Raw genomic sequence first — 15,015 nt, forward strand, 5'->3', positions numbered from 1 at the left:
TTTTGTATTTCTGTTTCATTCTTTTTTCTGATGTGTTCCATATCATGGGTCACTTTCTATTTAATATTGTCAATTTTCATCGTTAATTCATTTATCTCTCTGTTTATGGTGTTTTCTGTTTCACTTTTGTATTTATTCAGGGCTCCTATGAGTTTACTTATTTGTTTTAATGTCTTCTCATATTCTTTATTTTTGTTCTTGGAATTTCTTGATTGCGTCCTGTACATTTTGTTTGACCTTGTCTAGTAACATCTCCATGAAAATCTCAGTGATTTCTTCTTTCAGGGAGTTTTTGTGGGCTTCATTATGTTCCTTGGCTTACTCTTTCTTTGTTTTGTTGGAGTCTGGAACTGGTATCCCTTTTTTTCATTTCTCTCTGAATCCTGTACTAATTAATTTTGGGAGGGAGAATGGTTTCCATCCCTTTTTCATCCTCCCATAATTCCACTTGGTACTGTTTCTTTCCCTGGTCTGTCTGTATTTAGTATTAGCTAACTTATAATACTAAAACTAATGAAACCAAGAAAGAGAGAAAAAAGAAAAAGAAAAAAAATAGAGAACCAAAGAAATCAACAGGGAGAGATGGTGGATGAACAGTGAACAACACAAACACTTAGATTAAAAGAAAAAGAATCCTGGTTCAGGAACAATAGAATTTCAGTCTTAGTAGTTTTGGTGTTACTCCTTCAGCATCCAGTCCTGGTGTTGGTATTTAAGCAGCAGCTCTGTTGTAGTCTCATCATGTGGGTGGGTCAGAAGATGAGCTCTTTGGACCACTATATGCCCTGTTTCAGGCAGCGGCTCATCACCCGCCTAATGTCAACTCATCTACCTTTCTAGGGCTTGTTTACGGGAATATTGTTCGAGTTCAGCTCCTTGCCTCTCCCCCCTTCTCGTTGAGTTCAGTGTCCCCTGCCTCCTGTGCTGTGTGTCCTTTTCAGTTCCTTGTTTATTATCCAGTTTTTTTTAAATTTTTTTGCGGGTTGGGGTCAGTCTGTCTTGGGTCTATGCTTGTTTATCCCAGGCATAGCTGTGGGAATACCGTGTGCCGCTTATTTGCTCACCTGTTAGTCTGCATCTCCCAAGCAGGTTTGGAGCCATTGTCTGGTGGTGCGGGAGCCCTCCTGTTTTCTTAGTGAAATGTGGTACAGGCTGGGGGTTCGGGGTGTTGGAGTTTTGCTTCTTTCTGGTTGTTTTTTTTCTGCCAAGTGTGGCTCCAGCATCTCAAAAAGATTTTTGATTTATGGAGCTCATGTTGTCTGCTTCCTCCCTCTAGTCACCATCTTGGATCCTCTGTAGCCTAATTCTTTTTTTTTTTTTTTGTAGCCTAATTCTTGATGGCTGTTTTACTTTATGCCAGTGAGCCTTTTCCAGTTTGTTACAGTTACGGTTTAAACTGTCTCCACAACCCAGAATGAAAATGACACAGCTGACAAATCAGATGACTGGCATAGCCTGGGGATCCTCAAGGCAGGCAGACTGGAGAAGTTGGTGGATCATCTGGTACCGTGTGTAGTGTTCAAGGACCCCCTTTTTGTCCCTACCTTCCTGTGCACCTACCAACGTTTCACAACCACACAGCAGGTTCTGGACCTGCTGTTCACAAGGTAAACCCCATCTCCAAGCCCAAAGGAATCTCCTCTTTTGACTGTGCCTTGGAATGCCTTATGCTGCTCTTTCCCCAGTTTGACACTGGAGAATGGGAGCTCAAAGGACCACCCACATAGGGTTTTGCCCGGACCCAGTAGGATGAGCCCTTAGTCCAGGACTACCCTGAGGTGTAAGCTGCCCAGGACTGTGTGTTCTTTGTATGACTACCCTTTCCCCTTGAAGAAGTTCTCTGTCTTGGTCCTCACTTATTTGGGGAATCAGGAAAAGCACATTCTACGGCTGCTGAGGAAGACAGGCTCAGTGAAGTGTCTGGGAAGGAGCACTGTGATTGCTTTTTTTGTACAAATACACATGAGGCATCAGCTGTGTTCTTGGAAGGTTTCTAGGGGCATAGCATAATTACGTAAAAGAGAAGGCAAATCTCTGATATCCTGGACTCCATTTGCTGGGGTATACAGACAGTAATATCAGGTTTTGTAGTAGGTACAGTAGATGTAACACCTTCTTGGACTCCTCTAGGTATAGCTTCAGCAAGGATGACAGACGAAAGGATCACCTCAAAAAGTGAGTGACTGTTGGATAAAGAGGTTGGGTACCTGTGTCAAGAGTGGGGACATTTGTGGCTGGGTTTAGATAAGACTGGGAAGATCCTGGCTTCCTAAATACTCGTGATTCCAACAAGAAGGTTGGGGTCTTGGGCACCAGTGACTCAGAGTGGACTCCTGTGAAAATAAATCTGTTACCTTCAAGACAGCCTGTGCCTGTCAGGCTTCCCCACCATATGGCCCTTCATGCCACAGAGAAGGTATAAAGGCCATGCTTCTCAGTAATTGGAACTCTGCTGGTTCCCAGGGGTCTAGTGAGTCCTCAGAAGTCAGATTGCACTCATCAGGAAAATGGTGTCATGGTTAGACAGCCCCCACACTACTCATGAAAGTGAGGAAGCACAAAGCACTTATTGAGGGCTACCAGCACTCAGTGAATACCAGGCAGGTGGACACACCCTAGTGGAGCTGACATTCTGAGGGAAGGGGTACCAGAGACACACAGAACACAGATCTTTCCTCTTCAGGGAAGATCTCACCATTAGCATGAACCAGGCAATAGAGGTTCCCTGCAACTCCTGCATATTTATCTTGCTTGTCTGTGCCTGGACAGATGAAGGGCTTGGTTCGGTTGTGCTGGCCTCTGGATAGATAGGGGCAAATATAGGAAGCCAGCACTAACAAGTCAACTATGGCAGGACAGGGCAATTGCCAGCAAGGGAAGGCTTCTGATTCTGCTAACTATCCATCTTCTTCCAGGACCATCTCCTCCATCCTGAACACCTGTCTGAACCAATACTTGGAGGACTTCTGTCAGCTTCCAGACTTTCTGTGCCTCATGCTGCTGATAGCTTATCTTCAGCTCAACATGTTGGGATCAAATGAGGATTGCCATGCTCAGCTTCTTCTGGCCCAGTGGGAACACTTAGAGTTCAGTGAGCCTGAAACTGAGAGTGAGCAGCCTGGGGTAAAAATAGAGCACATAAGATGGGAAGGGTGCAGAGCCCCACAGTGTGGAGGTTCTAAGCCTGCTTCTGGACCTAGACCAAGGATGAGCCTGTGATTCCATAGGGGTTGGTACACAGTCTGGGAAAGTTTCCTGTTTGGATTCAAACTGGAACTTCAGGCAGGCTGGAGCTATCTCTGGCTTTAGAAAGACTCAAGGCAAGGCAGCCATATCAGGATCTTGTCTCCAGCTGCAGCAGTGTCACCAGCTCAATTGCTGGCTCCAAAACCAACTCCAGAGAGTTGACTCAGCTCAATTCAAGGCTCCAGACATTGAATCAGTTTCATCAGGTACTCTTGAGCAGCAGTCAGATCCTTCAGAGCCTTCAGATGTGACCACAGAGAACAGATAGAATGAGGAGAAGCATCATGTCTTGTTGGGATTCCCACCTGATTTAATTGCAAAGTAGTTAACTCAGATGGATGCTGTGAGTCACTGGACAGGGAGGGTGGTGGCACATGTCCTTCTGGCCTATTTTATCCACAGTTGACATTCCCTGGCTTAGCTGATGTTCCCATTTAAATCCCCATTCTAACCCTGGAAGTCACTTCCTAAACTCTGGAAAACTCATTTTCCATTGTACCCCTTTGTACAATGGATATGGGATCTCTCCAGTTACTGTGTAGGTTCATGTATAGGGCAGAGGTCTAGGCAGGCCCACAGAACACCATCTTCCTAGGATGGGGTAATAAACCTCAGTACTCAGCACCTAATGTGTACCAGAGCTTATGGTAGTTGTAGGACAAGCCCTTGGATATAAGAAATATATGAGGAAATTGGAGTTAGACAACAGGTATGCTAGAGGAGAGCAGAGGTACTTTCTGGTTGTGCAGGTGTGAGATATTTACTATTGTGTGGAGTGAGTTTGGATACTGAAAATTCCCTTCATGCCCCCCAAAAGCTTTTATTTGGGTCACTCATGTTCTGGGTGTTTTTGATGGTCATGCAAGAAACCCAGAGAGTCCCACAAGTCTTTATCCACATGCTCAGCATGCCAAGGTGTAGCCACTACCACTGGCTCCAGTCTTGGCCTGAAGGCTTGTTCTGTGTAGGGCTGATTGGACCCTGTTCCCCAGGAACTATTCAAGAAGGTGGTTCCCTACCACTGCCTGGGTTCCATTTGGTCCTAGTGGGACAAGAAGGGCAATGAGCATCTTGCACCCACCATTCATGCCACCATCATCCAATTCAACAATGTGGCCACCTGTGTGATGACCACTTGCCTTGGTGATTGGAGTATGAAGGCCCCAGACAGTGTTCCAGGGTGGTGGAACACTGGATTGAGGTTGCTGGGGTATGCTACAGAAAGGGCCCATGGATAACCTGTTCACCTTCCCTACCTCTCAGGATATGGTTTGTGTTCTGAGCCCCTGCTAGGAACCCAGGTACCTCCTTTTCAGGGCTGTGTAGCCTGGACACTCACAGTCCTGGCCAGGGTGCTCATTCTCTCCTGAAACTATACTGGTTGTGAGCTCAAGTACTTTTCTAGTTACATGTGGGTACTTTTTGTATCCCCAGAGCTTCCTAGTATTTATCTCCTTTAAAGGGTCTCATCAGTGACAGCTGAGGTGGTTTACGGGCTGCTCTATCTGAGGTTCACATGTTCATCTTTCTAGGAGTGTGGCGTTCTGAACAATTTCTCTTCCCTCTACGCCATTCTCTCTGCTCTGCAGAACATTGCCATCTACTGCCTGAAGAGGACTTGGGAAGAAGTCTCCAGGCATGTGTGCCTCCCTCTGGAGAAGCTACTTGTGTACAGTAGGTGGCATTGCTCCTCAATTATCCCAGCCTCAAGCACTGAGGTCCAGGGCCACTGGGTGGGGGGCACAATTTGGTGTTTGTGGTACCTGATCAGTATGTATGGAAGGACAAGGCTTCCTTGTCTGCCAGACACTGGTTGGATCCATGTGGCAGATTTTCATGTCCTCACATTTGAGCAACAGAACTGTGTCCAGTTGATATTAAAACAGAGCCCCTCAGTAAATGGGGATGTGGCACCCATTGTTCCAGCACCAAGATCCCCCTCCACAACCATCCATGCTTAATACTCAGTGGAGCTACTTCAAAACCTCTTGTCCAGCAGTTTGGAATCATGATCCTGCAAGAATATGGTGTCACACTCTTACCACTCCCCACTCTTCTCACTGTCACCTTCTTTTTACCCTTCCTGCAGGGAAAGCTTCCAGAAATTTGAGAAGCTGTCAAGGATTTTTTCTCCTGAAAAGAATCACTCCATGAGCAGAAAGCTGCTCACCAAGGTGGGTGGAAACTTAGCATTGACATGGGAATACAGAAGGTTAAATTAGTTTCTCACTAAAAGTGGTCCTTTTGGGAACTTGAACACAGGTACTCATGATTGCTAGGTATCTGCTTTTCCACATCAACCACATCACCAGCCATTTTTGTTTTGGTTATTATTGAGATAGTGTTTCACTTTACTTCCAGACCTCTGTGGCCTGTGATCTCCCTATTTGTGCTTCCCTGGGATGCTGGGATGACAGGCACATGCCATCCAGCTGAGCCAATGATTGAGATGGGTCTTGAGAAGTAATTCCTAGGACCAGTGTAAAATTCTGATCATCCCGATGTCTGCCTCCTGTGTAGGTAGGATTACAGGCTTGGTCTACCATCCTGGTCACTAATAGTGTTTAACAGATTCCAGTAATATTTGTTCAGGATGAATAGAAGAGACTGTGTTTGTCCGTTAGGTACATAGTAGGCAGTTTTGGATTAAGAAAGTCCTGGTAATGGTATGCAGATTTTGTAGCATGATTGTTCAAGAGAGTGGTTGAGGTGCAGGATTAAGGGATGTTTGGTTTTCTTCTGGGATTTAGCACCAGCCACCTTCTATGTGGATGGAAGGGGATGTGACTGTCTTCCCTTAACAGCCCAACCTGACCTCATGAATTCAGGCCACTGTCACCCTTCATTGTGGGTATACAGTGCAGGGACCTGGAGCTTCAGGGGTCCCCAGTAGTCAGCCAGCAGCATAAGCTGAAATCAAATTTAGGTCCAAATGTCCAGACCCAGGATTTAAATCTGGATGCATCATATGTCCCTATATCTGCCCAAGAGCAGATGATGCAGAGGGTCAGCCCATCTGAGAGGACCCATGGGAGGTTAGCATCCACCTGAGAGTCCTGAAGTGCCCAGGTGCTTTAAATGTAACAAGGATTGATGAACTCACCATTGGCTTTTTCTGACTTAACTCGAGAAACTCTCATGAAAAAGAGGAAGCAAAGTGTCAATGCTGCACACCCCTGATCAACCAGAGATAGTCCCTGGGGTATTCTCAGACTTCAGTGGACAAAAGCAGAGTTTTATGCTAAGGGATATCCTGAGAGGCTCAGTGGAGTCTAGAAGCATTTACCTTGACATTAGGTGCCACCTTGGTGCAGAGACTTGAGGGGACTCAGCAGGAAGATATCAAGCCTTCTTGTACCTTCCACTTTATGGCTCAGTTCAGCAAGTATCCTTAGTACAGACCAAGGGGTCACAGGATAGGACCATGGTTACTGTCCAGATTGGGGCTTAAGGCCTCCCCACCTTGAGCAGCTGAAGGACCCTGTGCCTTAACAACCCTGTCCAGCCCTCAGTTTCCATATCTAACAAATGGATCAATCTTTAGTCTGAGAGCTTACATAAGGAGAGAAAATGGGTTCCAAGCAGCAAAAGACAGGTTCAGAAGTTCTGAGGAAGAGTTTGGCAAAGGCTGGAGTCAGGATAGCAGATAACAGGAGGACAGGAAGGAGATATTGAGAACTCCCAGACCCCATAAGGCAGATGCCTTCACATGTGCACTTTGCATATGATAAGACAGGAAGAAGGAATGATACATAGCCATCAAGGGTTCCCAAATACTGAGTGTTGGAATAGGGGCTTGATGAAGAATTTTTATATCAATGGAAAGAGTTGGCACAGCTAACCAAGGGACCTTCAGGTCAGGTCTTTAGATAGTCAAGGGCTGAAAGAAGACAGGATTCCCTAATTCCATTCTCAATCTTGGCAGAGGGAATGTCCAAATTTGCAACCATAGGGTGGGAGTTCAAGAGGACTGAGAGGCAGTCCAAGGAGATGGTAAGTGATAGTGTCTGAAGCCAGGTGTCCCTGTGAACAGATGGAGAGATGGGCTCAACAGGCATGAAATGCCCTTCAGGACTGTTCTGATCCCTAGTATATGTATGCCCTTACCAATTAACATTGTAGAGGAAATACTCCCTCTTCCTGACACAGCAGAGTCTATAAGGACAATGGGTAAGGACCACATACTTTGGCGATCTGCCAGAGGCCATTTTGGGAGTTACACATATGTATTTGCACTCCCAGATGTCCTGGGGAACATCTCACTTAAGAGAGGTGTCTAAAGATCTGCAGATTATTCTGAGTGGGAATCCCTGGGATGAACAGGGTCCGGCAGAACATCCTTTATTGGAGGAGCACTAGAACTTGTTTATTATCCCCTCTGTGAAGTCTTTGTTTTATCCAGGGCACCATCCCCTACCTGGGCATCTTTCTCACTGACCTGATGATACTGGACAATGCCATGAAGGACTATTTTTATGTGAGTGAGCCTGGGCCAGAGGCAGGGGAACAGGTTTCAGGGAAAGAGCCTTTGGCTGACCCCTCACCTCCAGCACTCCTGAGAGCCACACGTCACCCAATTGGTAAGCATCACATTCATCCTACCTAGTAATGCCAGAGAGCTGCCTTCCGGCACATACACAGTTTTGTTGGTTTGGCAAGTCTCTCACATAGTAACTAAGCAGGACAGTGAAGCCAGGCCCTCCAAGGGGAGACAGCTCATAGGAAAATCACAGCCTTCTCACCTGAAATTTCAGTCTCTCCTATGTCCTTACTAAATGTTGGGCAAAACAGTGCTCTAAGTCTACCCCTATGTGTCCTTGCCATGGATTGAAAGAGGGGCCTAGTAGAGGTACACGTGCACCCTATCACCTGGTGGCCTTTCCTGGTAGTGCAGAGGAGTTTGTGGTCCTCAGTTCTTGAGAGGCCACATTCTAAGCACATTGCTTCTTTGCTCTCTAGGAGAAAATCATCAATGTTGAGAAGAAGAGGAAGGTGAGTAGATGGTGCTCTAAGTCATGGAGTGGGTGAGGAGTATCTGACTGCATAGTACACTGAAATCCTTGCCCACCTATTGATTTATGGTGATATTTGATAGTGAGAGAAGGGGGTGTTCATTGAAAGGCTGGGGGGGGGTCTCAGGTGGATCAGGACAGCTTTGTGGGAGTGGCCATTCAAAGCAGGCTGTGAGAACAGGAAGGAAGGACCCTGGGTGGACTTGAGGGAAAGAGCCTTCCCAGAGCAAACCTGCCCCAGGTGACACCTGCTCACAGCGCTTACCATGTTGTCCTTCTCCATGGTTCAGGAGTTCCATGTGATCAACCAAATCAAGCAACTGCAGGCTACTTATTACAAGTATACAGCATTTCACCCAGGAGCTCTTTGGTGCCTGGTTCTGGGGCATGGAGCATCTCAGTGAGGCACAAAGGTGAGGTTTGGGAAGCACTGTGGGTAACCAGAATGGGCTGTACCTTGGGCTGACTCACATGAGCATTTGTCATATGCCTTGGGTCAGTATTACATTGTTGGCTGGTGAGAGGTGGGCAGCCAGGCTTTTGCTTCCAAGTAGGCCCTGGGCAGGAGTCAGGATGTGGCTCTTTTTAGCCTCAACATACCCTTCCATAATTACAAGCTTTCATGTAATTCGGAGCCTCCATCCATGTCAGCTAGCACTATCCAGAAGACCAAGAACACAGACATTGGGAGCAAATAAGTGCCTGGGTCCATGTTGGGATCCCATTCCACCTGTGAACACACTTATAAATGGGTGAGTGCCCTCAGCTGGTTTGGCGTCAGTTTCCTCTATAGTGAAATGTGTTGATCCCCCAGATTCCTGGGACAAAAGGAAAACAGGATTTACAGAGCTACTAGCACTGCTCCATGAACACAGACTGCTGAGGGGATGCTGGGGTAGACTGTGTCTTTGTGGAGGGACCTCACTTAAGCCAGCCCCTTCATCTAGCTGCCAGGCCCCGAACACAGAGTGCAATACCAAGCCCTGTGACCAGCTCAAGTGTGACAACAATTTCAGCAGTGGGTAGGTACATGGGTGACCAATTCTGCATGAACTCAACTGGGTCCTCTAGCTCAGACATACAATGGATCAACATGAGCTGTATCCTGGAGTCTCCTGATGGCCAGGAAAAGGTGACTTTCCATCCTTTCACTCCTCTTCAAGGTGCCAGCCTTGTCCACTCAATGTCCAGACAAGGGGACCAGAAGCCCCAGCTCCTGAAGACAGCTTCTAGAATCCCTAGAGGTGGCTCCCAGGCTGGAGTGCCCTGCGGGGTCTGGACATCTGATATTGCTGTTTCTCACAGCTCTGGAAGTTGGCCTCTTAGTCATCCTCTTAGTCTTCCACCTCGAGCAACCCTCCTTGGTGCCAAACTCCAGCAAGACTGCAGCCACCACTAGCAGCAACAAGTTCCCTATCTCTAGGGTCTGCAACACCTGCTGTACAACCAGCAGGTGGGCAACTGCTGTATCATCCATATGAGCCTGGAGGTCAACAGTAGCAACATCTATAAGAGCATCCTGGTGTGTGGAATCAGGAAGTACAGACAGAGTCTTAGAAGGCAGTGGTCAACACTCATGAGAGAATGGAGGGAGCAGTGTCTCTAGACCCCAGGCCAAGTGTGCCTGCACGTTGGGGGTCAGTGAGGAGAAATAAGGTGAAGGAACTGTGCTGAGGAGAGATGAGGTGGGGAACAGTAGACCACTTTGACCAACTTGACTTTCTCTTGGGGCAAGATGGAGGCCCTGTAGTTTGAGCATAAGTTAGCTGTAACACTTGACATCTCCATGGTGGGGGGGCGGGGTGATGGTCTGTGACTTCCTTGCCAATGCAGTCTTGGAATCATGAGCCACAAGACTCATGGCTCATTGGCTGTGGAGGTGACCAGTTTTCAGAATTTGTTGTGGTTTGAGCCCAGTGTTTAGTGCTGTGGTGGCTGTGGAGTATCTCTCCTGGACACTACCTTGCTATGCCACTGTAGCACCCTTGTCCTAATGAGTTGCCCCCTTCTCTGATCCAGGTGACCAATCAGTGCTGTGGCTCAGATGGGTACTGGAGAAAGCTCCAAGTAGTAGAGGTGGCACATTCCACATGATGTCCCTGAACAAAACTCTGTCTCACATACCAGAGATGAAGATTCCTGATATTTCTAACGTATATTATTCCGTGAATTCATCTGCTAACTATCACTTTATTCTGAAGAAAAGAACACTCAACAGGTGGACAGTGGGAAAGCCTGGTACCAGACTCACCCTGCCTTGGAGTAAGTGGAGAGGACTCAGATTTTCCAAAGGCATATTGTATGGATGTTTCGCAAGGGTCTGGATGGCTGGGAGCTAAGGCCTTTTCTAGAATAGAGTTGCTGAGGCCCGAAAGGTGTCTTCCATTTATGTTACACAAGTTGACATCCCTGCTGCATCATGAGCTGTGGGAATCAGGACTTGGAGGGAGGGGGAAGGAGAGTGAGTACTGGTATAAAAAGGAAAATTACACCCTTGTTTGAATGTGCTGATACCTATTTTTGGTTAATACAATGTTGGATATGAATATTTATATTAAATACTCTATTGCACAGACATTGTGGTTTTGTTTTTTTCATTTCCTGGCCTGAAAAGAAGTAATGATTCTCACATGTTGAAATAAAAAACCTTGCTGGTTTCTCTGTTTATTTTATGCAAAAGTAGGATGAGGCAGTCATCCTTATCAGGTTGCTGAAGAAACATATGTCCTTCTCGCACAGAGCAACTCTTCATTTCACTATTAAACTGTGTGATATGCTGAAATGACCCTCAGAACACCTGGGACTAGAGGTGGGATATTCTGTAACAGAGCATAGAACAGCCTCTGAAGTTTCAATCTCTTTTCCATAGCACCTATGCCATTTTAAGTTCCCATCAACAGGACAGAAGGACTCCAATTTTTTTTCATATCCTCACCAACATTGCTTTCTTTTTCTCTTCCATTTCTTTTTTTTTTAAATATAGCCACTCTAGTGGATAGGAGGAGATGTCTGCTGATTTAATGTACATGTCCCTAATGAGTAATGATGTGGAACTTCTAGTGTTCTTATTGTCCATCTGTATATCTTTACTGGAGAAATGTAAGTGTACATTTGTGACATTTACCAGAAGTTCTTATAATGTATCATAGTTTAATTTACCTTCTATATCATTCTCCTTTATTCCCTCTTCCCCATTCCTGAAATAGTTTCAACAGGTCTCATTTTTCTATTTACATGCATGCGTACATGTTTCCACCATATTTACCTGCAACAACTTTTCCTTGTATCCTCCTCCCTCCCACTGGTACCAGACCCCCCATGTAAGAATTGTTTTGCCTTCTTGTTTTCTGTTTTTGAAAAATAAATGACTGTTTTGTTTAGGATAGCCATACAAGGAGTTTCATTGTGTATTTCCATGTATATATGTATTATAACCCAAATTGTTTCATTCCCTCTCTTTTTCTCCTTTCTTCCTTAGTCGCCTTATAGTGATTTCAACAGGATTAACAATTCTACATTCATTTTTGAATAGGAATTACATCAACCATATTCACCTAAACTCCTTCTTCCTCTCTTGTATATGACCTCCCCTTAGCCTGACCTGTTTCTCATAATATTGCTTGTGTTTTTATTGGATCAATATTCCACATATGAGAGAAAATATGAGGTTGACTTTCTGAACCTCACTAACTTCACTTAAGATGATGTTCTTCACTTCCATCTATTTACCTGCCAATAACAGAATTTCATTTTTCTTCATGGGTAAATAACATTCCATTGTATATAAATACTACAGTTTTCTTAATCCATTCATCAGTAGTGGAGCATCTTAGCTATTTCCATAGCTTAGCTACTGTGAATAATGCTGCAATAAACATGGGTGTGCAGGTGTCTTTATTTTAACTTGACTTTTTTCCTTTGGGTATATCCCTAGGAGTGATATTTCTGGATCATATGGCAGTTCTATTTTTAGGTTATCGAGGAGCCTCCATATTGTTTTCCATGGTGGTTGTACTATTTTACATTCCCACCAAAGGTGTATGAAGGTTCCTTTTTCCCCACATCCTCAACATTTGTTGTTTCTTTTCTTGATGATAGCCATTCCAACAAGTGTGAAGTGGAATCTAAATGAGGTTTTGATTTGCATTTTCTTTTTGGCCAAGGATGTTGAGCATTTTTTCATGTGTTTTTTTAAAAACCGTTTGGACTTCTTCCTTTGAAAAAGCTTTGTTCAGTTTATTTGCCCATTTCTTCATTGGGTCCTTGGTTTTTTGGGAAGTTAAGTTTTTTGAGCTCCCTGTATATTCTGGTTATTAATCCATCAGATATAAAGCTGTCAGGATTTTTTTCTATTCTTTGTGGAGCCTCTTAATTCTTGTTACCATTTTTTTTTTGTTGTATAGAAGTTTTTTAATTTCATGTAGTCCCATTTGTCAATCCTTTTTCTTGGATATAGAGCCATTTGAGTCTATTGAGAAATTCATTGTCTATGCCTATTAATTCCTGCTCTTTCCTGCACTAGCTTCAAAGTATGAGATCTTATATTAATGTTCTTTATCACATTGAGTTGATACTTGTACAGGGTGATAGACATGGTCTAGTTTCAGTTTTCTGAATGTAGATATCCAGTTTTCCCATCAACATTTGTTGACGAGGCTCCATTTTCTCCATCATATGTTTTGGACACCTTTATGAAAAATCATATGGGAGTAGCTGTGATTGGTCTTCATGTCTGTTTTTTGGGGGGTTTTTTGCCAGTACCATGCTGTTTTTATTTTTACAATGCATTCCTGTATATACCTTCAGAATTCATGAATAGTGATAATTTTCACAGCTGGTCTGTCACCTCTTACCACACAGTTGTCTGTAGGAAGGAGGAGAGAAGTAGACAAAGGCAGAGAGATAAGACAACCTGGAATGCAGACCCAAAGCCTCAGCCAACCTCAGAAGAAGTTCTGGAATAACATGACCAGTCACACATGATCAGACAACAATGCCTCAACCAGTTATTGCATAAGGATCATTCCCAGAACGGCACAATTTTGGGTGACTTGGCTTTCTGTATGTGATGCAACCAACAGGCTTTCCTTGTAGGGTGTTTTGTTCTGTTTTTAAAAGTATTTATTTGTTTATCCACTTGGAAAATGGAGAATGAACTCAAGGCTTATTGGTGCTCTACCATTTGAGCCATCATCCAAGCCAGCAGGTACTAAGGAACGAGTAGACTGATGTTTAAAACCTTGTTGACACCAGCAGGGATATTCTGCTTGGCTGGAGACAGATTATTAATAGAGATGCAGATATAAAAATCATTGATGCTATTTTAACTTTCATTAGTTTAATATTAAAGAGTTTGAGATGTGCTTATCTCATGAAGAAGAGCTCAGGTTTAGCATCTCAGTTCTTACTATTTTCTCTATGATATTCCTTTTTGCAAAAGAGGGAAAATAATGCATTTCTCATTGAATCACTGGGATGATTAAAAGGTAGATAATGATAATGATGGTACTAGTAAAAGCTCACATGAATTAAGTGATATACCATGCACTCTGATCTCCCCATACTTCTCCATTTCACCATATTTTCAGCATACTGTTATTATCCCTTGCTTGCAAGTGAGAAAACTGAGATTTACAAAGGTGAAGCGAGGCTGCTCTCCAGGATACACTTCAGTACAGGTAGCCATGGGCTGTAGGAATTTCAGCACTGTGCTGTCTTCCAGGGTGTGAGTTGTTCTCATTCTTACTCCATTGCTCCTTTATTTTGAACACTATACCTTAAGATCTATAATTCATAAGAATTGAAGCATTAAACTTTCTTTTATTTGATATGAATGCTTTGATACTCACTGATTTTACTTACTTTTTATGTTCTGTATTTTGGAGGTTTACAAAAGACTTATTTTTATCTTTATGGCACGTTTTGATATTTTTTTTAATTTCTTATACTCTACTTTAAAAATTAGATATGTCCATTCTTACAAAAGAATGCACTTTTCCAAATCAAAATTCACACACTTTTTCAAGTACAATACAGTGAGCATGTGCTATTACTTTAATTTATAATGTCTACTTTTTAAAGTAATAAACCCATGGAGAAAGGAAATACTGTGATATCTGTTATTAGGTCTGTCTCATTGATCTCCACATTCCACAGTTCTGGTTCACTTATGCATTGATTAAATTATTATTATTTTGTAAGGTTGTAAAATCTGATTGGGTTGATATTGTTTATTTGATTCATAAGATTTCAAATACAAATACATGAATATATTAGGTATAGTAATAGTCATACATTCATACACATAATTATATTTTGATATTTATACACACACATACATAATAACCTTATTCTTTCTTTTTATCCTAATGGTTTAATGGTTGATTCCAAACTAGGGAGTGATGGGGTTCCTACACACACACACACGTACACATACACGTGTACGTGTGTGTGTGTGTATACACATATATGTTTATGTATTTAATTAGTGTTTTTTATTTAATACTTGAAGTAGTTAAACTTGAAGTCCTTTTGAAAATAACCAGTGGACCTTTGCTTCTACAAGTACTGTGCATCTCTCACAAACTACATTTGTCTGTATTTATTTTATTAGTGTTGTCTTTTTTCCATATGTCTTCTAATTAACTATAATCAGAAGCATTCTGGTATTTCAGAATCCATTTGTATTTCAGCCATCATAATATTATTTTTAATGTCCAGACATTCCTCCCAGCTCTTGGGCTGTTTTTTTTTTCCC

At 43.5% G+C, this 15,015-nt stretch overlaps 1 protein-coding gene across 1 annotated transcript in view; it reads left to right on the top strand.

The window, feature by feature from the left end:
* Window positions 1-10,833, top strand: part of LOC109677013 (uncharacterized) — a 79,997-nt gene extending 69,164 nt beyond the window's left edge. Inside the window, exons 2-9 of the mRNA XM_074058346.1 lie at window positions 1,414-1,607; window positions 2,131-2,175; window positions 2,916-3,109; window positions 4,779-4,920; window positions 5,336-5,420; window positions 7,649-7,826; window positions 8,549-8,671; window positions 10,278-10,833. Of these exons, the coding sequence (XP_073914447.1) occupies window positions 1,414-1,607; window positions 2,131-2,175; window positions 2,916-3,109; window positions 4,779-4,920; window positions 5,336-5,420; window positions 7,649-7,826; window positions 8,549-8,671; window positions 10,278-10,597 (1,281 nt within the window). The 3' untranslated portion in view covers window positions 10,598-10,833. The remainder of the gene's footprint in view (window positions 1-1,413; window positions 1,608-2,130; window positions 2,176-2,915; window positions 3,110-4,778; window positions 4,921-5,335; window positions 5,421-7,648; window positions 7,827-8,548; window positions 8,672-10,277) is intronic.
* Window positions 10,834-15,015: the final 4,182 nt, after the last annotated feature.

Source organism: Castor canadensis, chromosome 2 (genome assembly GCF_047511655.1).
Source record: "Castor canadensis chromosome 2, mCasCan1.hap1v2, whole genome shotgun sequence".
Classification (NCBI taxonomy): Eukaryota; Metazoa; Chordata; class Mammalia; order Rodentia; family Castoridae; genus Castor; species Castor canadensis.